The 24,541-nt window shown below is 44.5% G+C and overlaps 1 protein-coding gene across 1 annotated transcript in view; it reads right to left on the bottom strand.

Annotated features, from left to right (window-relative positions):
• Positions 1-206: 206 nt before the first annotated feature.
• Positions 207-24,541, bottom strand: part of LOC133111662 (synaptotagmin-9-like) — a 56,402-nt gene continuing 32,067 nt past the window's right edge. Inside the window, exons 4-7 of the mRNA XM_061222184.1 lie at positions 6,330-6,450; positions 4,829-5,000; positions 3,538-3,667; positions 207-800 (exon numbers count right to left, since the gene is read on the bottom strand). Coding sequence (XP_061078168.1) covers positions 726-800; positions 3,538-3,667; positions 4,829-5,000; positions 6,330-6,450 — 498 coding nt within the window. The 3' untranslated portion in view covers positions 207-725. The remainder of the gene's footprint in view (positions 801-3,537; positions 3,668-4,828; positions 5,001-6,329; positions 6,451-24,541) is intronic.

Genomic DNA, 24,541 nt, shown 5'->3' with positions numbered 1-24,541 from the left:
AGACCACTTCCAGGTTACCTCACACCCACCTTTTTAGATAGGCAGATAGGGTTTGGAGTTACTCAGCTTCAATTGTCATTTCCACCATCCATCCCCTACTCTATTTCCCAATCCTTCTTTCTGTTCTGGTCTGATCACCAGAAAACACACACACATACACACACACACACGATACATGATAAATATCCTCCACACTGGGCCCTTCGTTTTTATAGAAATATTTATTAATAACATTTGAAATTACATTTTACATACTAGTTCTATAAATAAATAAATACTCACATTACATTTCACATGTGTTCATATAATTTGTCACATATTTGATTTAAAAAATCTGAACAAATAGGATTAAAAACTGAAACTTCCCAACAAAAAAATAATCTGCACACTGTATTCAAAGAATTCCAACACAGAAGAAGCCTTTAATAATAACAATGTAAGATGCAGCTGATCAAAAAAAAAAACAGGCATCAAGACATTTACTTTCAAACTAAACCTTGACGAAACTGTATTGATCTTCAGATTTTACTTATTTATTTTTTTACCTAATAGAAAAAGTGAGGAATGGCCACTCAACATGCAACTGACGCAATATCCCCATGCAAAGAGATCTCTCCTTAGGCACACAATGGGTGGAGTTCAAGTCGTCTGGTTCTGAAAGAGTGTACATGTTTGCCATAACCCTTGTTGCTCTGCATTCACCCTGCCCACCACCACCCTGGTGGCTATGGAGACGGTGGAGGTTTCAGAGAATTGCAGGACCCTCCTTGGCTCCCACTTGTGGTCCCTTGCCCCACCCACTGTGGAACACACAACATACGAGGTCAGCTGAAGCGGATGGAGAAGTTTGCGAGATGCTCACCTGCGTTCAAGACTGTAAACATTTTACGGTAAACCATGTTTACAGTAAACTGATACTGTTGAACGATTTCAAATGAACATTCCATTTTGTTCGCCACTGATGCCTTTTTAATACAAACGGATGCGACTCGGGTCTAACAATGCTATCTAGCTGATTAATGCCTCATTAGCAGCCATTATTGTTTACCTCACACTACCTTTTCAAACTTAGGTAATGTTAGCTAACTTTCTTGGCAAATATAGGTTTGAATATGTGAACACATGTCAGGTTATAGTCCAATGGGGAACTTAACGGACATGTGTTGAGACACAATTTAACACTTGAATGCAGGCTTTAGATTAAAAAAGAGAAAAGCAAACTGACCAGTAGCCCATTTTATATGGAAGAACAAAATGGCAGGCTCATGAAAACTTATTCAGGAAATCTGCTGAGGAAATGTGAAAAAGTGTAGTCTGCACCAGGGGTAGTGTCACATAAAAAGAGTTTTCACAAAACTAACTTATTGTCAAGTTTGCATTTTCATCTGAATGCTTCCCTGAAAGTACTATAATAGGTCAATTTTGACAAGGTTGAAAAAAAAGTGTGGGCTGACTGAAAACCCCCAGGCTTGTGTGTCCTGTTAGTTCTTCCGCTGTCTTTTCTTGAGGTCTTGGGCATCATCAGCACAGGGGACCAGGGTATGTGATGGAGGAACTTAATTCTGACACAGGCGGGTGGGGTGGGTTTAGGGAGTCGGGGGTGGGTGGTAGGGGGACCTTGTGTCCCATCTGTGCTCCAAAATGGACTTGAAGATTTGATTCTATTTTTGAAAATTGCCTTCTTGGCTTCTGAATTCCCTTGTGCTCCCCGTCTGTCCTCAAATCACTTGTCTGTGCACCATTAATATTCTATCCTCTGCAGAAAAAAAGAAAAAATCTAATTGAATTTTCTGTGTTTGTGAATACTTGGGAAGTTTTAAACTTGCAACTTAAGGAAGTAGAAGATAAGTATGCTTAGACTCAATGAGCCAAACAGAATGGTTCAGGGTCCCAGTTTTGCCACACACATTTAGTTATTTATTTATTTATTTATTTATTTATCTTCCTCCAAACTCCACTGTTTGCCAAAAAATATACGTCTGCCTGTAAAAAATAGAACAAAATGACACCAAAGACAGTTGGGGACTGAAGGGGGGGGATTCAAAACAAAGCCTTTGAATTAACTTGGCAGCGTGAGTACGTTTTATGAGCAGCCTGTGAAAAGCTAAACGTTGTGGATTCTAGCCTCGACTGATATGGTGTTCATGCAGATTGTAGGCATTTTCCAACCTTTGAAGTAAACCCAAGATAATTATGCGGCTAAAGGTACTGTATGCCCCATTGAGGTCCTATCCCATGCCACGTCTTCCTGTTTACATGCAAAGGAGTGGCATGTGTTTGGATGCGATGCACCAGAGTGCAATGTATTAATCTTACACATTGTATTAATTATTTATTATACAACAGATAGGTCCACTTTGTCTCTATTGGTCAGTTTGCGTTCCAGTCCTGCCAATATCCATGATATACACATGGCTAAATTGAATGTTCACACGTCTTTTAATATTAGTCCTCGTTTGTAGATGACTGTTATCTACTTTGTAACTGAAATGTTATAATCATTTTACCACAAGTACCCTAACGTTACCTAAGTAAAACACAATGAGTGATTTTAAAGTGTTCTTTGACCTTCTCAGGGATTTGGAAAGAGTAGGAATGAAGAAAATAACTAACAACTAAGGCAACATCCTCGCATCGAAATACCAGCACGACCGCCAAACCCTGGCGACTCAAATTATGACTCTATGAGTGTCAGAAAAATTAGTTGTGTGTCAGTGTCATCAGGTGTAACGTGAGCAAGCTAGCTAGCTAACGTTAGTGCAGTGGGGATACATTATTGCAAGTAGCTAACGTTAGTACCGTTGCTTTTCTAGTGCAGTGGGGATACTAACCTTAGCAATACCGTTGCTTGGCAACCAATAAACTACTGTTCAGTGAAAAAATACATTTACCATAAAACATAGTTTCAATATAAAAATACATTCATCAAAAGTTTGTCTTGTCTGCATTTTGTGTATTTTAGCCTACATTATAATAATTTCATATGATACCGAAGTTGCTTGGTTCTTTTATGTATTGTTTATACCTACAAAGGAACCTTTGCCTGAGGTGTTTAAGCACCTTGTAATTTATAACAAAATACATTTTGGTACATTTTTGTCCACCCCTGAACAATTAATGCACTATATCAGTGTTTCTCAATTCCATTCCTCGGGATCCACTTGCCAGAAGATTTTTGTTGTAACCAGAAACTCACACACCTGATTTAATGACTGAACCAATCATATCACCGAAATGCCCTTGATTAGATAATGAGTTCCTCGTTACAACAAAAATCTTCTGGCAAGTGGATCCCGAGGAATGGAATTGAGAAACACTGCAATAGATGGCACTTCTGTTAAGAGACAGCATGTCAGAGCTGTCACCGTGAAAGGTCCACTGCAGGTTCACACGGTTGTGTGATAGATTAGATTGGTTCCTTTGGTCGCTACCTGCATTTTGGCAGTCTCAGGACACGGAGTGTGAAGTTCTCAGTTGGGTGCCAGAAAGGCAGACACACCTGTGCCTGCACAGAGAACAGGCCCCCTGATGTCTTACCTCTGTCAGGGGATGCCAGTGGGCGATGGGTTTTCGGGGGTACATCAGCATCTCACCCCAGTGGTCCCGGCCTTGGCTCGGAGCCGTGCTGCCCACTCGGCACACCCCGATGACCTCATTGTGACCTACGCTGTGAAGAGGAGTCAGAGAATATTCCCTCTTAAACTCCTGCCGTAAGCAGCAATGCTGGGCATTCTATCAATGCTAACCTTTGTATCAGCTTTACCGCTCACTAACAACAAGTGAGGACTTTTAGCAGGCGCTCTTGTCCAGAGTCATGTAATACAAAGTGCATAAGCAGGTATAAGTGTGCTGAAGTTCTCCTAGAGGGAAGCACAGTTCAAAGTGCTAGAGTGATCACACAGATAAGAACTTGGACCCTGTAGAGTAAGTTAGCCTGTTGTGAAACAAAACCAAAAGCAGCAATAAAGGTCTTGTCATATATGAAGCTAGCAATAATAATAAAACAAGTATATGTAAGTGCACTTGTTTTCTTTCATGAGCACAACATAAATATTCATAAAGTGCTTAAGCCTGATTTATACTCCATCGCACAGAAAGTGTGACATAAAGCCCATTCTTCATCAAACAGCTGACTTGAGATGAGACGGGATGGTTTTAGAAAGTTTTTTGAAGAGAGTCTTAGCGGCGTGTACTATGCAGTTTTAGAGCATCTGCTCGTGTCGGCTCATGTTTCTGAAACTGACCATGTCAAGTCTCGTCTTAAGTTGAGTGTTTGTTTTGGACTGATTTTACAACACAGGGCTACGTGATAGACAAAACATATATTACCTTAACCAATCATGAAGCACGTCACGAGAGGAACGACCAGTAGTGCCGCAGCAGCGTGAGTGTCAGAGTCAGACACTATTTACAAAGCTAGATTTAGCTAATGCTTTGTTGCTAAAAAAGATATTACTAAACAATAATTATAAAATGGGCAGGACCAATCTCATGATCGAATTGGTTAATAGCAGTGATAAAATAACTATATAGCACTGCTATGACTTCACCAGCTTGTTTACAGTTCTATTTAAATGAACGCTCCGGCAAAGTCAGAATGGAAAACTGTGACTGCTGCTTGTCAGTCACCTGGCTACAGTGTTTGTACGGAATATGGGCCCTGGTGAGGGATCAGTTGTACTTTCGGCTCATGGCTGATGGGGGTTGCAAAAAAAAATGATTTTGCCCAAAACCTTTACACGAAGAGGAGAGGGAACATTCCAAATGGGGAAGTTAATATTTAATGTAACAAAAAAAAAAAAAAAAAAAAAAAGGGCTGGTTTCTCACCGATCATAGTCCATCACAGCTATTAAAAGGCTAATTTGGTCAATGTTTTCTGGTGGAACATCAAAGACTATGGCTTCATTGTAGACTGGGTTCAACGTGTTTCTCTTTGTGGATGTTTTTCTCTTCTTTAGCCTCCGTCCTTCGCACATTAGTGAAACCTTTACATAGGGGTCTGGAAGAGAAGAACCAAGTAGGAATGGAAAGTGTTTAGGACTATACAACATGCTGTAATACCCTTCTGTACACCCCTTCATCTGAGGTTATGAAGACGGTCTGTACTCACACAACCAGCCTCTGTGTGTACTATTGTGAATATCACCTTGAAAAGTGCTATACTGGCAGGCGAGAGCCAATATAACACACAATGTACTCTTGTAATGTTGCTGTTGGGCTCTGTGTAGCAGAGGGCAGAACAACAGCATCGGAATGTATGGTCCTGCTTTACAATAGAGTACTGCCAAAACACAATACCACTGTCAGTCCGTGTGATGAATGCCTTGTTATTGCAATGAAGTAGCAGCATTGTTGTTAATTCTGAGTGTTCTGTAAGCTGTCATCTGTGTAAGAATGTTACATCACGGTACTCTCTCAAAAAATAAGTAAAGGTACATTTTTGTTCTTTAAGGAACAAATTTCCAAGATTTTCCCTGAAAGGTATAGCGACGTCCTTCTGGGTAGAAATAAGTACCTTTTACAAACCAAAAACAAATTGCAAGTTGAATTATTAATCTGATGGGTACCAGCCCAGTGACAAGCTTTTGTACCTTTTTCTCTATTTTTTTGTATCTTTTGTTCTGAGTACTGCTTGGATTATTTGTGCTGCTATGGATATTGATACCAATAAATATGTCGGAGTTACAGCAATGTCATGGTTACTTCACAAAAGCATGTGAGGTGTGAACAGACACCCAGCATGTCACGGACTACGCTTTCATCCACTTAAATAACCTGTTCACATGCACCAATGAATATGACAATAGCTGGTATTCCTGTTTACATGGTAATCACAGTATCCATAAATGTATTTATGTAAATGTATTTATGTATTATTCATCGACCATATTCCCTGTAAATGTATAATTTTGCATTACCGTGTGTTGTTTTTTTGTACTTTTGCCAAACAGCTTGTTGCAATCAATCATAGTCTTCATCCCCATTTGCATCATTTTCAGAACTCATTTTAAAGACATTACCTCTGTTGGTGCTTTCTTATTGCAAGAAATCACTTTCTTTTCTCTGAGTTAAGAAAACAAGTCTTGAAAAAAAAAGAAGCACATTTTCGGATAGGCCATGGCAACAGACAAAATGAGTGAGGGAACAATGACCCACAATTCCTATGTGATGCATGTCCTGGGTGGTTCAGTGATTCAGCATTAATATGATTACTCATAACTGAGATATTGACTTATTTGGGTTATTGTAATTGACTTTTGTCATCGTCCAATGCTTGAATATTCAGGTTAATATGAGAATATGTCTTCGTATATAAATGTAGGCTTACCTGATGCCCCTGTAATGTCCATAGCTTTTAAGTTCCGTGCCTTAATCATCGTAATGGTCAGTCGCCCGGCAGTGGGAAGGTAGCAGAGAGAGAACATCAGATCTCCCAGGTCCACATTATCCTAAAAACAACCACACAAAAACAAACGTGACCAAAGACTCTTTACATGTTGACATGAACATATTTGCTGGACCTGAAGAGGACTCTGAGCCGCGAAACAGCGTGCATCTGGAAAGTCCTCCAGTTTCACTAAATAAATTCCGCGGCTTCGCGGGAACGAGGAAGCATCTGTTCGCACGTTAAGAGCGGATGTTCAATTATCACCTCTCTCAAAATAGCGCTGCCGCGACCGTGCGCCGCCTTTTCCGTTTGATTTTAAATTGTTTAAATTTCCTCCCTGGCCCAGACACCTCACACCTCCGACTGTGAGGTGCCGAATTTCAAACCACTGTCTTTTGCCATTTTACTTTTGCTTGAATAAACTGATTTTAGGACTTGAGGACAACAAGATGTTGAAGTATAATGTCACAGGGTTCAAAACCCTACCATCCAGAGGGCCCCTGGAAATCACCTATACCGCCCCCCATATATATGGCACTGCTGGTACCAATGACAACTTGGAAAGAGATGGTTAGTCTGTCTAAAACCACAGTTAATTAAACTGCTGTTAATTAAACTCTAACAGGGTTTATATTTAGTCAAATGTACTCAGTAAAATGTACATGGTCAGTGTTGATTGACAGTTGTTTTTTTTGTTTTGTTTTTTACAATTGCTAACAAATATTTTTTAATACTGAGTTGACTCTTCATACACCTCTCAGCACCAACAAATTGTCAAGTCAAATCTCTAGTTTGTCTCTTTTGTTCTTGTAATGAGTTTTTTTTTTAATACAAACTTTCCATTACAAATCAGAATGGCACATGTTTACTGTGTAGAATGTGGCACAAATTATACACAAGGGACAAGTAGTAAACCCAAGGCTGCATTGATATACAGCAATTACAAATGACAAAGTGACAAAAGCACAGTGGTTTGGGCTTGGTGGGCGCGTTGTATGGGGAGTTAGGTGGCTGGAACTTCCACGTCCGTCTCTTCCTCTGGGAACAGGGCTGTCTGATAGCCCGGGGAACTGGTGAAAGCCCCCTGGAGGAGACCGGGAGCGGGTTGTGTGCATATTAACCAGGCAAAGCTTTTCTCTAGCTCCTGGTCATCCTCTCGGTCTGTCCAATAGTCTGGGGATGGAAACCAGGTAACAACTGGGCTTTGGCTCCAATGAGCAGAAGGACTTCCAGATGCGGCTGGAGAACTGTGGAGCAGGATCCATGGTCAGCTCTAGGGGAGCCCGTGCAGACGGAATGGATGATGAGGAGCTCTGTGGATGAAGAGGAGCTCTGTGGGTGAAGAGGAGCTCTGCTGTCTCCTTGGATGAGGGCAGCTTAGGCAATGCCGCAAAGAGGACCATCTTGAAAAATCGATCAACTAAAGATGTGCATCTCAGAAGATTTGAATATCGTGGAAAAGTTTTCATATATTCTAGATTCATTACACATAAAGTGAAATATTTCAAGCCGTTTTTTTATTTTTATCTTGATTACGTCTTACAGCTCATAAAATCCAGTATCTTAAAATATTAGAATATTGCATAAGACCAATACAAAAAAAAAGTATTTATGCACTTAATACTTGGCCGGGCAATCATGAAGACTGCTGACTTGACAGTTGTCCAGAAGACACTCATTGACACCCTCCACAAGGAGGGCAAGCCACAGAAGGTCATTGCTGAAAGGGCTGGCTGTTCGCAGCCTGCTGTATGAAAGCATATTCATGGAAAGTTGACTGGAAGGGAAAGATGTGGTAGGAAAAGGTGCACAAGCAACAGGAATGACCGCAGCCTTGAGAGGATTGTCCAGCAAAGCCGATTGAAAAACATCTGCTGGTTTTGGTCTGCTGTGTTTTATCAAATCAAGGGCCTGTAGCGTAGTGGTTGAGGTACCTGACTGGGACCCACAAGGTCAGTGGTTCGATCCCTGGTGTAGCCACAATAAGATCCACACAGCTGTTGGGCCCTTGAGCAAGGCCTTTAACCCTGCATTGCTCCGGGGGAGGATTGTCTCCTGCCTAGTCTAATCAACTGTAAGTCGCTTTGGATAAAAGTGTCTGCCAAATGCCATTACTGTAAATGTAAAAAGTCAATGCTGCTGTCTACCAGGACATTTTAGAGCACTTCATGCTTCTGTCTGCTGACCAGCTATATGGAGATGCTGACCTTTTCCAGCAGGACTTGGCACCTGCCCACAGTGACAAAACTACTAGTAACTGGTTTGCTGACCATGGTATTACTGTGCTTGATTGGCCAGCCAATGCGCCTGACCTGAACACCATAGAGAATTTATGGGGTATTGTCAAGAGGAAGATGAGACACCAGACCCAACAATATAGATGAGCTGAAGGGCGCTATCAAAGCAACCTGGCCTTCCCTAACACCTCAGCAGTGCCACAGGCTGATTGCCTCCATACCACGCCACATTGATGCAGTAATTTGTGCAAAAGGAGCCCCGACCAAGTATAGAGTGCATAAATGAACATACTTTTCAGAAGGTTGACTGTATTTCTGTATTATAAATCCTTATTTTGATTGGTTTTATGTAATATTTGAATATTCTGAGATACTGGATTTTTGATTGTCATGAGCTGTAACCATAATCATCAAGATTAAAACAAAAAAAGGCTTGAAATATTTCACTGTGTGAAATCGAGAATCTAGAATGTATGAAATGTCACTTTGAATTAAATTACGGAAAACAAATAACTTTTCCAAGATATTCAAATTTTTTGAGATGCACCTGTAGTGAGAACCGCAGACATCCCCTTGGAGACCAGTGACAAAACCCAGGGCCGACGTGGGACCAATAGTGGCTGGAGGAGTCCCTGAGGTCACTGGTTTGCTTGCTTTTTCACACGCTTACTCCAGGCAGGTGGCAACAAAATCCGCTGCACCAGAGCCGGCAATCCAGGAGAGCCAGAAACCAGGAGAGCCAGCATGCGGCTGACTCCAGGGTGACAAGCAAGAGGGGAGGAGTGAGCCCACCCCAGAACCTGAGGCCGGACTGCTTCAGGCACAAACAGATGGTCAGCAGGCATATCATCAGGTGCAGGACAGCTCCTCAGGGCTTCTTCAGCGGCAGGATTGTCTGGAGCTCTTTCTGAGAGCACCTCAAGGGGGAACTGCTTCTCGGGGGCAGGCATGCCATGGTGAGCCCAAAAGGCATGATGGTACTCGTAGTAGCTGCTGGGGGTGTTGAAGGCCATCTTCCACTCATCACCCTCACGGACAAACACCAGAAGCGTTGCACAGATCCAGCTTGGTAAAAACCTTGCAGCCCTCAGTATTCAAGTTGGAATGACTTGTCTTTTTTCAGACCAGCAGCGAGGGACTCACCAATGTACTTCTCCATGGCTAGGGTCTCAGGAGCAGACAGCAAGAACAGATGTCCCCTTGGGGGAGCGGTGCCAGGAAGCAGGTCTATGGCACAGTCATATTACATTACATTACATTATTGGCATTTGGCAGACGCTCTTATCCAGAGCGACGTACAACAAAGTGCATACCCATAACCAGGGATAAGTTCGCTGAAAGACCCTAGAGGTAAGTACAATTTCAACTGCTACCTGTACAACAAAGATAAGGACAAGGGCCATTTTATTTTATTTTTATTTTTTTTGAACAAACAAACAAACAGAGCAAAAGTCACCAAAGTTAACTATCCAAACACTGCTTACCTAGCCAACTAAAATACCGATACACAAGTCACAGAGACAACAATTAAGGTTCACAGGGAGGTAGGGAGGGATGGGGAGAGGTGCTGTTTGAAGAGGTGTGTTTTCAGCTTGCGCTTGAAGGTGGGGAGAGATTCTATAGTTCTGACCTCAACGGGGAGTTCGTTCCACCACCGTGGAGCCAGAACAGACAGTAGTCGTGAGCGTGAGGTGGAGGTTCTGAGAGGGGGAGGTGCCAAGCGGCCTGTGGAGGCTGAACGAAGAGGTCTGGCAGGGGTGTAGGGTCTGATGATTTTTTGCAGATAAGCTGGGGAAGACCCTTTAACTGCTTGGAAGGCTAGCACCAATGTTTTGAATTTGATGCGAGCCATGACAGGCAGCCAGTGGAGGGAAGTAAGCAGGGGGGTGACATGTGAGTATTTGGGAAGGTTGAAGACCAGACGAGCTGCTGCATTCTGGATGAGTTGGAGGGGTCTGATGGCGGACGCTGGGAGGCCAGCCAAGATGGAATTGCAGTAGTCCAGGCGGGACAGAACCATCGCTTGGACCAGGAGCTGGGTCGAGTAGGGGGTGAGAAAGGGGCGGATTCTTCGTATGTTGTATAGGAAGAACCTGCAAGACCGGGTCACCGCCGCAATGTTCTCGGAAAGGGACAGTCTGCTGTCCATCACCACGCCGAGGTTCCTTGCACTGGGTGACGGCGTGAGTGTGGTATCCCCGAGGGAAATGGAGAGATCCAGATGGGGAGAGGTATTAGCAGGGATGAATATCATTTCAGTTTTACCTGGGTTGAGCTTTAGATGGTGGTTGTCCATCCAGCTCTGGATGTCCCTCAGGCAAGCAGAGATACGGGCTGAAACCTGCGTATCAGACGGCGGGAACGAGACGAAGAGTTGGGTCTCATCCGCGTAGCAGTGGTAGGATAGCCCATGTGAAGTGATCACAGGGCCAAGGGAGCGAGTGTAGAGAGAAAAAAGAAGCGGGCCAAAGACTGAGCCCTGGGGAACTCCTGTGGCGAGGGGCCGAGGTGTCGATACCGAACCAGCCCAGGCAACCTGGAAGGAGCGACCAGAGAGGTAGGACTCAATCCAGTCCAGGGCTGTGCCACAGATGCCCGTTGCTGACAGGGCAGACAGGAGGATGGAGTGATCCACAGTGTCGAAGGCAGCAGAGAGATCTAGAAGAATGAGGACAGAGGAGAGGGAGGCTGCTCGTGCGGCATGAAGTGACTCACTGACGGAGAGGAGCGCAGTCTCTGTCGAGTGGCCCGATCTGAAGCCAGACTGATGGGGGTCTAGCAGGTTGTTGTTAGAAAAGAAGGAAGAAAGTTGAGTAGAAGCGGCTCGTTCTATAGTTTTAGAAAGGAAAGGAAGAAGAGATACCGGGCGGTAGCCCTCTTGGAGGATGCCGGAAAACAGCCGGAAGACAGGGAGGAGTTGACAAGGGAGGTGACGAATGGGAGAATGTCAGGTGTGATATTTTGGAGAAGAGAAGAGGGGATAGGGTCAAGGGCACAGGTTGTAGGGCGGTGGTAGAGCAGGAGTTGAGAAACATCAGAGTCTGTAAGGGGGGAGAAAGTGGAAAAGGAAGGGATGGGCCTAGAGGGGGGGAAGGGCACAGTGAGGGGGGCGGTGGTTGTAAAGGATCTGCGGATGACTGTGACCTTCTCATCGAAGAAATCAGCAAAGTCATCAGCAGCGAAGGAGGACTGAGGAGGAGGAGGCGGTGCGTTGAGGAGAGAGGAGAAAATGGAGAAAAGTTTCCGGGGGTTAGAAGCAGAGTTCTGAATTTGCGTTTGATAGTATTTTGCTTTGGCGGCAGTGACATCGGAAGAGAATGCCGCCAGGAGAGACTGGTAAGTCATGAGGTCGGAAGCGTCTCTGGATTTCCCCCACTTCCTCTCCGCTGCGCGGAGGCTGGCCCTGGAGGTACGGAGGGTGTCAGATATCCAAGGACTGGGAGGGGATGTGCGAGGTGGCTTTGAGACAGGGGGACAGAGAGAGTCAAAGGCGGAGGAGAGAGATGAAAGGAGGGTGGCAGATGCAGAGTCAGCGGGGAGTTTGGAGAAGGATTCGAGAGGGGGGAGTGAGGCGGTGACGGTGCTGGCAAAGGAAGAGGGTGAGAGGGAGCGGAGGTTACGGCGGGCTGAGGAAGTGTGGGTGGGAGGAGGGGGAGGAGAATGGGGAGGAAGCAGGGAGCAGGCCTGGGACTTACTGAATACCTGACCAATGTTGTCGTAGATGGCAAGAACAGAAGATAGGCCAGGGGGCGTTTCTTTGGTAGCCAGGGTAGATGAGGACTGACTGGAGACAGGAGGCATAGCAGCCAGGACCGTGATGGTCCCTTGGACCCAGTCCACTTGGGGGTTGTGGCCTAACAGCTATAGCCTGCCCAAAACCGCAGGAACAAAGGCTGATTTTATAATGGTTCTCTGATATCAGTAGAATGACAGGTGAAGTGACGATGTCGACTTTGGCCAAGGGGGCGCCAAAGAGAACATTAGTCCATCGGGCTTGCATCAGGGTTGAAGTGGGAACTGCCAGGCAATGGACTAGAGTGGGGCATATGAAACTGGCGTCAGCCCCGGAGTTGATGAGGTCTTGTACCTGGTGTCATAGCCCCTTCCAGGAGACTGTGGCAAACAGGGTGGAACAGGAAGTTGAAGGGGATGGATCAATAGTGGTGCCTGTTAGGACCTGGACAGTTGCAGACAGTCAGCTCAGTACAGACACAGTCGCTCATATACACGTCTCTGTCATTCTTTGGGCATCAGACTGGCACAGCCGACTTGCATGGGCGCAGGTTCAGGGTAATGCACCAGGAGCAGACTGCTGGGATGTGGGGTGAGAGTTGTTCTGGGGTATCTGGGTTCTCTCGCTCACCTCGCAGCTCGTCTCTCCATCAGGCGTGAGTCTACATGGATAGCCAGGTCAATAAGTCTGTCAAGAGTGGTGGGCAGATCACAGGTGCTTAGTTCGTCCAGGATACGGTCTGACAGTCTATTGTAGAAGGCGCCATGCAGTGAGACATTGTCCCAGCCTGCAGAAGCAGCCAGAGTCTGGAATTCAATGGCATAGTCCAAGACAGACCGGTGGTCCTGACAGATCTGGAAGAGTAGGCACGTTGCTGCTGGTCCGGAGGCAGAGCCAAAGACCCTCTTCATGGCTCAGGCGAAGAGGGCAAAACTGACACTCCAGAGGGTCCGACGACTCCTCCCCCCCCCCCCCCCCTCCCTACTCTCGAGCACTCCCAGTCAGCAGAGTGATGACGTAGGCTACCCTAGAGCATTTAGTAGGGAAAGAGGAAGGCTGGAGGAAGATCAGGGAGCAATGTGACCGGAAGGATCTGCAGGACCCGGGTTCTCCAGCATAGCATTCAGGTGGTGGCAGACGGGGTTCCGAGGGAGCTAGTCGAGTAATTTCTGGAACCTGGGCCATCGTGGGGCGAGTGGTCTGGGTGTTCATCGTGGAGTCAGAGAGGTTAGTCAAACGGACATGCAGAGTTCAGACTTCAAGTTCAATGCTGGCCAGTTTGTTCTGACAGAGTGCAGAACCAAGGAACCAATTTGAAACTTCAAGGTTTTCCAATAAAGGTCTATATTGAATGTGTTTGACTTGCAGGTCAAACAGGCACTGATCAAGCACGGGCAAACAGGAATATAGTAGACAATGCTGTTCATGTTCAGTAATCCAGGCAGGGGTTTGGTAACCAAGCGAGTAGGTATAACACAAGTAATCCAAAGTGTGGTCGCGGTCACAGGCAAAAGTTTGTTAACAGAAAGGCAGTTAGAGAAGGCAGACAAACCGGAAACAAAATCCAACATCGCAAACCGGGAATCCAAATAAAGTCCAAACACAGCGGGTCAAATGCAAAGTGAAGGGTAATCCAAAAGGCGGTGGTCGAGGTGCGCAAAATGGGTCAAAACAGGCAGATCAGACAGAGAAAATGTGAGAATGGTAGAATCACATTACAATCTGGCAAAGAGCAAATTAAACAGACAGGTATAAATAGGACTGATAACAAGGGGAAACAAGAATCAGATGTGCACAATAATCAGGAAGTGACAACAGGTGAAAAGAATGAAAGAAGAGAACTACGGAAAAGGCAGAGGGAAAGAACAGGCAAAAATGCTGGGGACTTCATGACACACATGATCACAGATCATGACACACATGATCTCATCAACATCACATCTTATGTCCTCTCTTGCTATACACTGGGGAAAGAACCTATGTGTATGTCTGATCCATTCCTGGCAATCTCTAGCTGATATATCAAGGTATCCATCATCTATGTTGAATGGTACCACAAATCCTTGTCTCTAAAACCATAATAAAAAACTTGTTTTTTATAGTTTTGATTGCATTTCAATATAGTGTTGGCACGGATGGTGCAGTGGGTAGCACTGCCGCCTCACAGCAAGGAGGTCCTGGGTTCGAATCCCCATCGGTGTGGAGTTTGCCTGTTCTCCCCGTGTTCACGTGGGTTTCCTCTGGGTACTCCGGTTTCTTCCCACAGTCCAAAGACATGCAGGTTAGGCTGATTGGAGAGTCTAAATTGCCCATAGGTGTGTGTGAGTGAATGGTGTGTGGGCCCTGCGATGGACTGGCGACCTGTCCAGGGTGTATTCCTGCCTTTCGCCCAATGTATGCTGGGATAGGCTCCAGCCCCCCTGTGACCCTGTTCATGATAAGCGGGTTAGGATAATGAATGAATGAATAATAATTTCAATATAGTATACTTTAATCTTAGCCTATATGTTTTTAGTTTATAGGTTTTGAACTTCAGTGTGTGAGTTTTGAAATGGAACATTAGCAAATTAGGCTTTACAGTTTCATTGGTGGTTGAGCTTTGATTTGAGAAATTAATTAAAGATTTTTGAAAACTGGGAGAAGAGGGTGTGACGGAACAGACAGCAACCTTCCGGCAAAGTCTCTCAGGGCCCAGGTGCCTCTTCAGCGATCAGCAGAAAAGGTCACTGAATTCTCCTGGGGCCTCTCTGTGTGGAGCAGGGACTCCTCCCCGGGTCATGGGCTCCAGAGGCTCATCACTGCCGACAGCCCCGATCCAGACCCAACGTGGGGTGCAGTGGGTACCCATTATCAGCATATGAATGGTGGATTACCTACCGCCTTTTTGCCGCTTTAATTGTGGATTGTTTGACAATCGGGTGGATGAGACCTCACAGCACCCCAAAAAAGGAAGGAACATGGACTGAATTGGGGGGATAACCAGGAATTTCTTCATGGGGGGGGGGGGGGGGGGGGGGTCGGGGCCGGTCAGATACTCAGTAAGGGGAGCACACTATTGCCAACAGCTACATTAGCCAATGTCAATGTGGTATTTAGGAAGTAACAGTGGTACCTGGGGTGGCCAATCCAATTCCACAGGCGTTTTGTGCTGCCCCATAGGGCATGCCCCTGCACACGAACCCCTGGAACCCCTGGAAAGGCATTTTGCCTTTCAGACTGCTATAATCTAATGCATCTGGCTGACTGATTCCACAAGGAACAGGAGAACGCAGCACGTTGGTCTGCTGAACATGAAACAGATACAGCTTTATTTGGTCAATGCTCTGATTAAACCCCTCTCTTTTATTTTTGAGGACAAAAGCAGCAACAAAGCATGGCAGAAATCACATTACATTAATGGCATTTGGCAGACGCTCTTATCCAGAGCAACATACAGTTGATTAGACTAAGCGGGAGACAATCCTCCCCTGGAGCAATGCAGGGTTAAGGGCCTTGCTCAAGGGCCCAACGGCTGTGCGGATCTTATTGTGGCTACACCGGGATTAGAACCACCGACCTTGTGGGTCCCAGTCATGTACCTTAACCACTACGCTACAGGCTGCCCTACAGAGAAATGTGTTCTCATTGGTGTTTCCAGCCCTACTCAAACCCGCTCATTATTTCTTATAAGATGTGTCATATCATCATGACACCACTAACTAAGTTATACTAGCTACCGGTCTTAATTAATTACAGGCACTCATAGCTACTAGCAAACCCAACATATTACTTTTTCTGTTAGATATACGTAGCTGGCTACACTAGATATAGCTGGATATAGCTGGCTAACAAGCTAAACTTCCTGTTTGCTCTTTTACTAAATCTCCATCATTTAGGTTGTTTTAATATGTTTTAATATTTAATATGTTTTGGAAAAAAGTATGAAGATTATGCCTCACTACCCCGCCTCAACTCTTCCCAAAACGTACCACCCAAAAACAAACAAATATGAGTACTACATCTGTCAAGAAACTAAATTTGACACAGAAAGGCTCCTGTCAGGATTGTGGTGTTGATCATATCCAGTGCACCACCGTGCTGCCACAAAGTTCTACCTACAAAGCTCTCTATAAAAAATCTCTGTATACAAATCGCCTGATAAAACATTTGTTGCCCATTCTGTCCCTCTTGATGTCATGAAGGACCTGGACCCAATATCTCCAGTGATAAATTAAACTCTACCCTTTTAGTCCCCACATGGGAATAGATGTAAATGTTCAGACTGATAAATCGATATTGCAGTGCATTTGATTTCTCTGCTGTTGCTGATGTTTAATACATACCGTACATAAGCCCATGCAATGTAAAAAATGTAAAAAACTGATAAATCACACAACAAGCCCACAAACATATTACAAGCCTACTCTAGTGCATAAAACATTTACTGTTTTCTGCAGAAAAACTGAAATATGTTTTAGTGGAATTCCTCTATAAGTATTCAGTTGTTTTATATTTCTTTGGTATTTTTATATGTGACAGCAACAAAGATCAATGAGACTCAGGTGTCTCCACAGTTAGTGTATTTTTATATGTGCTTGACATTGCTCAACTGCTCATACAAGTACAGCGCAAAGAAATGAAAGAGTCCCGTTTCTGATTGGCCCACTTTCTGGCTCCTTCGAAAGGTCATTTAGCTTGTCCATAATGGAGGAGTATTTGAAATCTTTCATAGCCCTGCTGCAAACCGTGTTGGTTTGTCATTTGCCAGCTAATTATGACAAACCTACCATATTCCAGTGGATGACTCAACAGGACCTTTTCTGGACAAACAGAGGGCACTCACTTTGGTTCATATCCAAAATCAGTAACAATTTGATCAGACAAATGAGTTGATCTACTGCAGGTCTCAGCGTCAGTACAGTAGCAGCCCTGCAAAAGACTGGAGGCTGTATCACAGAAGCATCCTGTCTTAACCCTCCTATTTTGTTGAGATTCTATGACTTCTCACGGACTCCTAAATTACAAGCTTTTTATCAACAAATATGAAAAACTCTGTGAGAAAGTGTATGGGAAAGTGCCACCAGAATCATTCACCAAGAAATCTTTCGAAAAAAATTGAATTTTTTTACATTTTATACAGCTACAGAGGGTCAAAATCACACCACAACACATTTGTATCCCAAGTTGGTACTGGACACCGCATAGCATTATGTTTACTACCCCTTGGTGGTAGAATCAAAAACATTTAAAAAACCCTTAAATGGTTTTTGCCGTCAGTGTGTACCATTGGAGGTACTTGCCAGTTCTGATGGTGTTTCACACCTCACAGATGTATTCATTTTGCCGTGATCATCATATTGAATCTCTACATTATGACTGCCGATCGCAGTTCACCGTGAATGGACGTCAAAAGCACTTGGAAAGTGATAAATCAGTGATAAATCAGTCCAGTTTGTTCATTTTTTAAACAATGTTATGCCTACCATGGAATTCAAAAGGTCAAATCTGCTGTGAAGGAAATATTCTGGCACAGTGACATTTTGACTGTGACTCGTGGATATACCATTCTGGTACAGCCAAATGAGAAACAGTTAAAAAAAAAAAGGAGCGGTGTCTCAAAAAGCAACCTTCTGCAGGTCATCAAAGCGCTCCAAAATGTCCTGGCTGGGTCCTCTCCTCGGAGCCCGGTTCCTCCAGGAAGGCCCCCAATAATCACGTGCTTTCGCCCGCAGACAACAGCCCGGCGTCTCACCAGCACTTAAACCTGCTCGGCAGTGCGATTACGGTCGCTGGCACTCGGTCAATGAAATTACAGAAGAGCCCTGGAGAAATGGATGGGGCTGGAGCTGAATAGAGGCAATGCATCCTGGGTAATTACCCCCCCCCCACCCCAGGGCTTCTTCACTTTGTAAAGTACCTTTAAATAGACAGGGTCTCCTCCCCCCATTTTGAGAAATAAGGGGGGGGGGGGGGGTGCATTCCTTTCTCTGCATTAGGCAGCGTTACTTTATATCGCAGCTGCTGATAGTCCTCTATTAGGTCAGGCGGCAGCACTTTGGACCTAAAATGTACCACACAGGACGGGACTGCTACATCCATCATCCCATTACCACCGCTGCGATAGATTAAACTGTCGCTGTCACGGCAGAAGACTGGGGACTAAAGAGGAAATACGGACACGTCGTCGTCGATGGCGACAAGGCTTTGAAGCTCTCCGTCGAAAGCGCTGTGGCTGTTGAAGGAAATATCAATATTATTTTCCCAAAGCCTGGAAGGCAGCTGCAAAGTGTGGTTTCTAGAGCAAAAATAGACGCGTTGTTTGTGTTTGCAAGCAGTGGTCGCTCTCAACAGCACAACCACCCCGTCAGTAAATCATCTGCTTTCCATTGATTAGGAATTCTTCTTCCCGTCTGTCAGTGAGAAATGAACTGCCCTTTACAACTCTGTTTTTTTATATTTATGGCGGACACTGAATGCACTGCCAGCAGCACTAGAGACTCGCCATACAGTTCCTGCTACTGCCAAGCTCCGCCTTCGCCAGAAACAAGGCCATGGAGTCAAACGCGACTGCACCTCCCCCCAGGTTATTTTTCCTCAGAAGAAAACGGTTTAGCTTCCAGTTTGATTTTACAGAGATGCATAAAAGGAGATGTGCATCATACCTGCAGTGAAATGTGGTGGGTCAGTGATGTTTCGGGGTTGTTGTAATTAGCAGGCAATTTTGGCTGACAATCTGGTTGCCTCTACTACTAGGCTGAGGCTTGGCTGTAGGTGGACTTTCTAGCCAGACAATGACCCAAAGCATACTTCAAAATCCACACAGAAATGGTTCTGTGACAACAAAAGCAATGTTCTGCAATCTCAGGCGCTAGACCTTAATCCAACTGAAGAGGGCAGCTGATGGGCGCAAACCCAAGAATGTGAAGGTTCATGTGAGGATCTGCAGAGAGGAACCAAATGTGGTCCTTAAACTTGTGAAGCATTACAGGAAAAGACTCCACACTGTTATCCCTGCCAGGGGTGGATGCACCGGTCAATAAACCAATAATTATGCAACCTTGATTTTGGTGAAATCTATTTTTTATTAAATTAATGTTTGATTGTGGTTAGTTCCATTGGAACACAAATAAAGTACAGTATTTTTCAAATGTTCAGCATTTTCAGTTTCTCTCAGTAATCATATTGTTTGTTTTTTGTAAGTATTTTTTGTGCATTGGCAGGCCAGGTTGCCTGTTATTCTGAGTGGAACTGACTGTAAGTCACAGTAAGAAAGGTTACTGAGCAAACAGTGCAGTGGGACATTTGGACTTCATGGCAAATGGAAGCAAACATAAGTGACTACATTTTACTGCACATGTCTGGAGAAAGCTGTCTTCACAAACTGATTGATTTGTAAATGCTGAAACACCTGCCGAAGCATTCGATTCCTTGAAAGTCCGTTAAAAACTGAAAAGAAACAGTGAAATCATAGGGCATATCCAGCATGTGTGTGTTTTACAGTCAACTCCATCATGCATACTGTACACAGTTTATGACACATGCACGCACACATGCATGCGCACACCCACACACATTATAACACAAGGAAGACACATTCACGTTTAGTCACATCTGTCAAGGCTCTGTTCTAGTGCATGGATGGGCCCCACAGTCTGGTGTCTGTAAGGCACTGTTCTAGTGCATGTATGGGCCCCACAGTCTGGTATCTCTGAAGGCACTGTTCCAGTACATTGATGGGACTGTTGACCTGCACATCAAATATGTTTCTCCAAGCCTTTGCAGGAGCTGAATCACAGACTCCAGGGTGATTAGAAGCGGCAGCTGACATCACATGCTTCGGAGGAGAGCATGTGCTTGTCCGCTCTCTCCAAAAATGGATTGCATTGCAGCAAGGAGCACTGATTATGAATACAATTAGGCATCACAAAGTGTGGGAAAAGGGGGAAAGGGGTCTTTAAAAATAGACTACACTACTGCTGCAATGTATATGGAAATGTGTTCAATTTTAAAATGAGGGCATAGAATTAAATTAGCAACTTCTTTCCCTTTGAAAATACCCTCTTATGGGTTTGTGAATGTGTTTTGGACACATCTAGCAGGATATGCTGCCATATGCTGTTTTTATTTCCCACATGTAGGATGCTGTTATTCTCCAGTTTGTCTGTCAATTTATTTCCATATTATTGCTTTGGTCTGATCTTCTGCTGTGTCCAATCAAGGAGCTGCATCTTTACCAGCTAAGTTGACTCCGCCCTTCCCCTGGAATGGATGTGGATGAATGGATTTCATACCAATTCAACCCTACATTTCATTCATTTGTATTACCAGCTCCTTTTGTGTGTGTGTTTGTGAGTGTGTGTGTGTGAGTGTGTGTGTGTGTGAGTGTGTGTGTGCGTAAGTGTATGTGTGTGTGTGTGTGTGTGTGTGTGTGTGTGTGTGATTCTGTTTGTGTATGGAGAGAGGTAGTGAAAGAGAATGAGAGGGAGACAAGCCAGTTGAAAAAGCGAGCTGGTAAATCCAGTGAAGTAAAAGAAAATGAATGAGAAAATGTGAAGGCAGGAGAAAACCAAATCAGCAAAGAGGAAACGCCACACTCTGATCTCCCTCTGTTGTCTTTGGCTTTCATGATCTCTCAAGTGTTTCTCTTCACTAGAGATGTTATCTGTTTCTCTGAGAGATATTTCTACATGAAAGGGACCAGATAAGTTGAAGAATCAAACTGTTTTCTACCTAGCTCCTATAATAACAGATGTTCTTGTTAAACAAACAAAGCAATTGTTATACACACTTATACCATGGCCTCTGAATACTAAATTCTGAATGGATGCTCTGTACTCAGTGTCTCTCAGGTAGTCCAGGTCAGGTTTCACCACTCTAAATATACACATATACACTTAGTGGTGAGAGAGTCCCTCTATCAGAGACAGTGAGAGAGTCGCTCTATCAGAGACAGTGAGAGAATCGCTCTATCAGAGACAGTGAGAGAGTCGCTCTATCAGAGACAGTGAGAGAGTCGCTCTATCAGAGACACTTCTGCTGCTGTAGTTTATCCACTTAAGAGGTCTGCCTCGTTGTGTATTCACCTATTACCACTTATATACATATATATTACCTATACCACTGTTGTAATGTGTGGTTATTTGCGTTACTGTCACATTCCTGTCAGCTTCAACTAGTCTAGCCCTTCTCCTCTGACCTCTCTCATTACCAAGGCATTTTTGCCCCCAGAACTGCTGCTCAGTGGTTGTTTTTTCTCTCTAAACTCTCATGCTTGAAAATCACAGGAGATCAGCAGTTTCTAAAATCCTCAAATCACCCTGTCTGGCACCCTATCATTCCACGGTCAAAGTCACTTAAATCACATTTCTTCCCCATTCTGACATTTTGAGTAAAGAACAGCTGAACGTCTTGATCACGTTTGCATGCTTTTATGCATTTAGTTTCTCCACATGATCAGCTGATTAAATATTTGCGTTAACAAGTTGTTGTACAGGTCTACTTAATAAGTAAGTGTATATGCTACTCGGACCAGCAGTTACCATGCACAATTTTGGGCTGCACACATGGTTCCTCAAATTCTGTGCGCATAGATTTTTTTTTTTGCATTGATTTGCCACCATACATAACTAGCATAGCAGCACTAGCTAGATAGTGGTTAGCTATTAGTCTGTGGAACATGTGTCTGGTTAGCAAATGGAAATTCAGGATATTCAGGAAACACTAGAAACTCCTTTTACTAAAGGAAAACCTTTCTACTTAATAGGAGGGAGGGCGATAGGAATATATTGTAATAGGATCTGTGGTCACGCCGCCAGTTTATGAATTCCCATGCATTTGCTTTGAATACAGAATGCATGAGCTACTGCCAGTGGGGAGCGCATAAATGTCCCGTAGCATGTTTGGCTGTGGGTCACATGTTGCCTTTTCAATCACTGTTTATATACACAACACTGGAGGCAATTGGCCCCGGGGCTGAACTCAAGCAGTGCCCAGAAACATTTTTTTGGCTGTACACTACAAGGAATATTTGAACAAGATAGAAAGTAACGTAACATGAAGGGTGTTTTTTTTTTTTTTTCATCATTCAAACAGCAAACAACAGTTGTCAGTTCTTTTTTTCCCGTTGACCTAGGTCAGGACATAAATGGAACAGGACTGGCACAGGCTGATGAAAAATCAACACTGTCGCCAGGCACAGACACGTCTTCTTCAAAGGGCTGCCGCAGCCTGCTGCCCTGAGCAGGACAGGGGCGTCTGTCTCCTGTCCTGCAGGGCCATGGCAACTGCTGCTTTGTGCCTCAGCACAAAGGCGCTTAAATTAAGTCGATGTTTGGCTGAAGAGTCTGTACACCTTGGTGCCAAAGCCTAAGGAAACGACAAATAGCCAAAGGCACCGCGGCCCTCTGGGACATGAGTTTGACACGGGAACTCGCTTACAGAAGTACGGGCAGGGCATACCAGGCCGAACATCATAGACACAGATGCCTTTTCGTGAAGCTCTGCACAGACAAAGCTGCTTTGCTTCAATACCACTCAGTTTTCCCGCACTGTTTCTGTCAGACTCTCACTGTCTCTGATAGAGCAACTCTCACTGTCTCTGATAGAGCGACTCTCTCACTGTCTCTGATAGAGCGACTCTCTCACTGTCTCTGATAGAGCGACTCTCTCACTGTCTCAGATAGAGTGACTCTCTCACTGTCTCTGATAGAGCGACTCTGACTGTCTCTGATAGAGCGACTCTCTCACTGTCTCTGATAGAGCGACTCTCTCACTGTCTCTGATAGAGCGATTCTCTCACTGTCTCTGATAGAGCGACTCTCTCACTGTCTCTGATAGAGCGACTCTCTCACTGCCTCTGATAGAGCGACTCTCTCTGTCTCTGTCAGAGCGACTCTCTCACTGTCTCTTTCAGAGGGACTCTCACTGTCTCTGATAGAGCGACTCTCTCACCGTCTCTGATAGAGCGACTCTCTCACCGTCTCTGATAGAGCGACTCTCTCACTGCCTCTGATAGAGCGACTCTGACTGTCTCTGTTAGAGGGACTCTCACTGTTTCTGTCAGAGGGACTCTCACTGTCTCTGATAGAGCGACTCTCTCACCGTCTCTGATAGAGCAACTCTCTCACTGCCTCTGATAGAGCGACTCTCTCACTGTCTCTGATAGAGCGACTCTCTCACTGTCTCTGATAGAGTGACTCTCACTGTCTCTGATAGAGTGACTCTCACTGTCTCTGATAGAGCGACTCTGACTGTCTCTGTCAGAGCGACTCTCTCACTGTCTCTGTCAGAGCAACTCTCTCACTGTCTCTTTCAGAGCGACTCTGACTGTCTCTGTTAGAGTGACTCTCTCACTGTCTCTGTTAGAGCGACTCTCTCACTGTCTCTTTCAGAGCGACTCTCTCACTGTCTCTGATAGAGCGACTCTCTCACTGTACTGTATAAAGAACACACACAGCAGGCCCAAGCCTGTGATGTGATTTATGAATGTGATTGGAGTGGGTCTGCCTCCATCCTCTGTCATTCCTCTGGAGGTCTGCCCTAGTTTGGAGGGCTGAATGGGGCCACATGTGGCCCAGGGGCATGGACAGGGTTTCTCCATGTCCCTCAGGCTTTGTAGATATACTCTACTCTGGACCTTCGATGAGGACTCCCCATGTAGACGGTTTGACCCCGTGGAGAAACTCATTACGCTGACAGTGTCGTTTAGCCTGTTCCTTTCTTCCTTGGCTCTTCTTCTTCTTTCATTTATTATTTCTTTTCTTTGTTTTTGATGTCTTTTTTTTGTCAGGTTCTGCTTCCTGGGTTGCTGAAACAATGGTGGTGAAGCCCAGGGAGGGGTGTCTTCAGGACCCTGCACCAGCATTCCTGTCCCAGAGCTCAGTCTGCTCCCAGGCAATTACTGCTCCACAATTCAAATGTTTTGGACACACTTTACAGATGGAAATTCACATGAATTGGCATTAACTAATGTAGTTGTTAGCATGAATTAATGATATACAAATGCATTCATTCAGCATGAAATTCACTTTTCATTCGTTAAAGTATTTCTTAACTATGAATATATGAATATATATATATAGAAATATGAATATTTATACATAAGCAAACCATAGGATAAATTTATAATTAGTTAAGCATTAACAGACACATTAACTGGCTTTCTAATTTCAATATGAATTGGCATGAACGAATGTACATATTAG

Source organism: Conger conger, chromosome 15 (genome assembly GCF_963514075.1).
Source record: "Conger conger chromosome 15, fConCon1.1, whole genome shotgun sequence".
NCBI classification, from domain to species: domain Eukaryota; kingdom Metazoa; phylum Chordata; class Actinopteri; order Anguilliformes; family Congridae; genus Conger; species Conger conger.
This window is presented reverse-complemented; position numbering and strand designations above follow the sequence as displayed.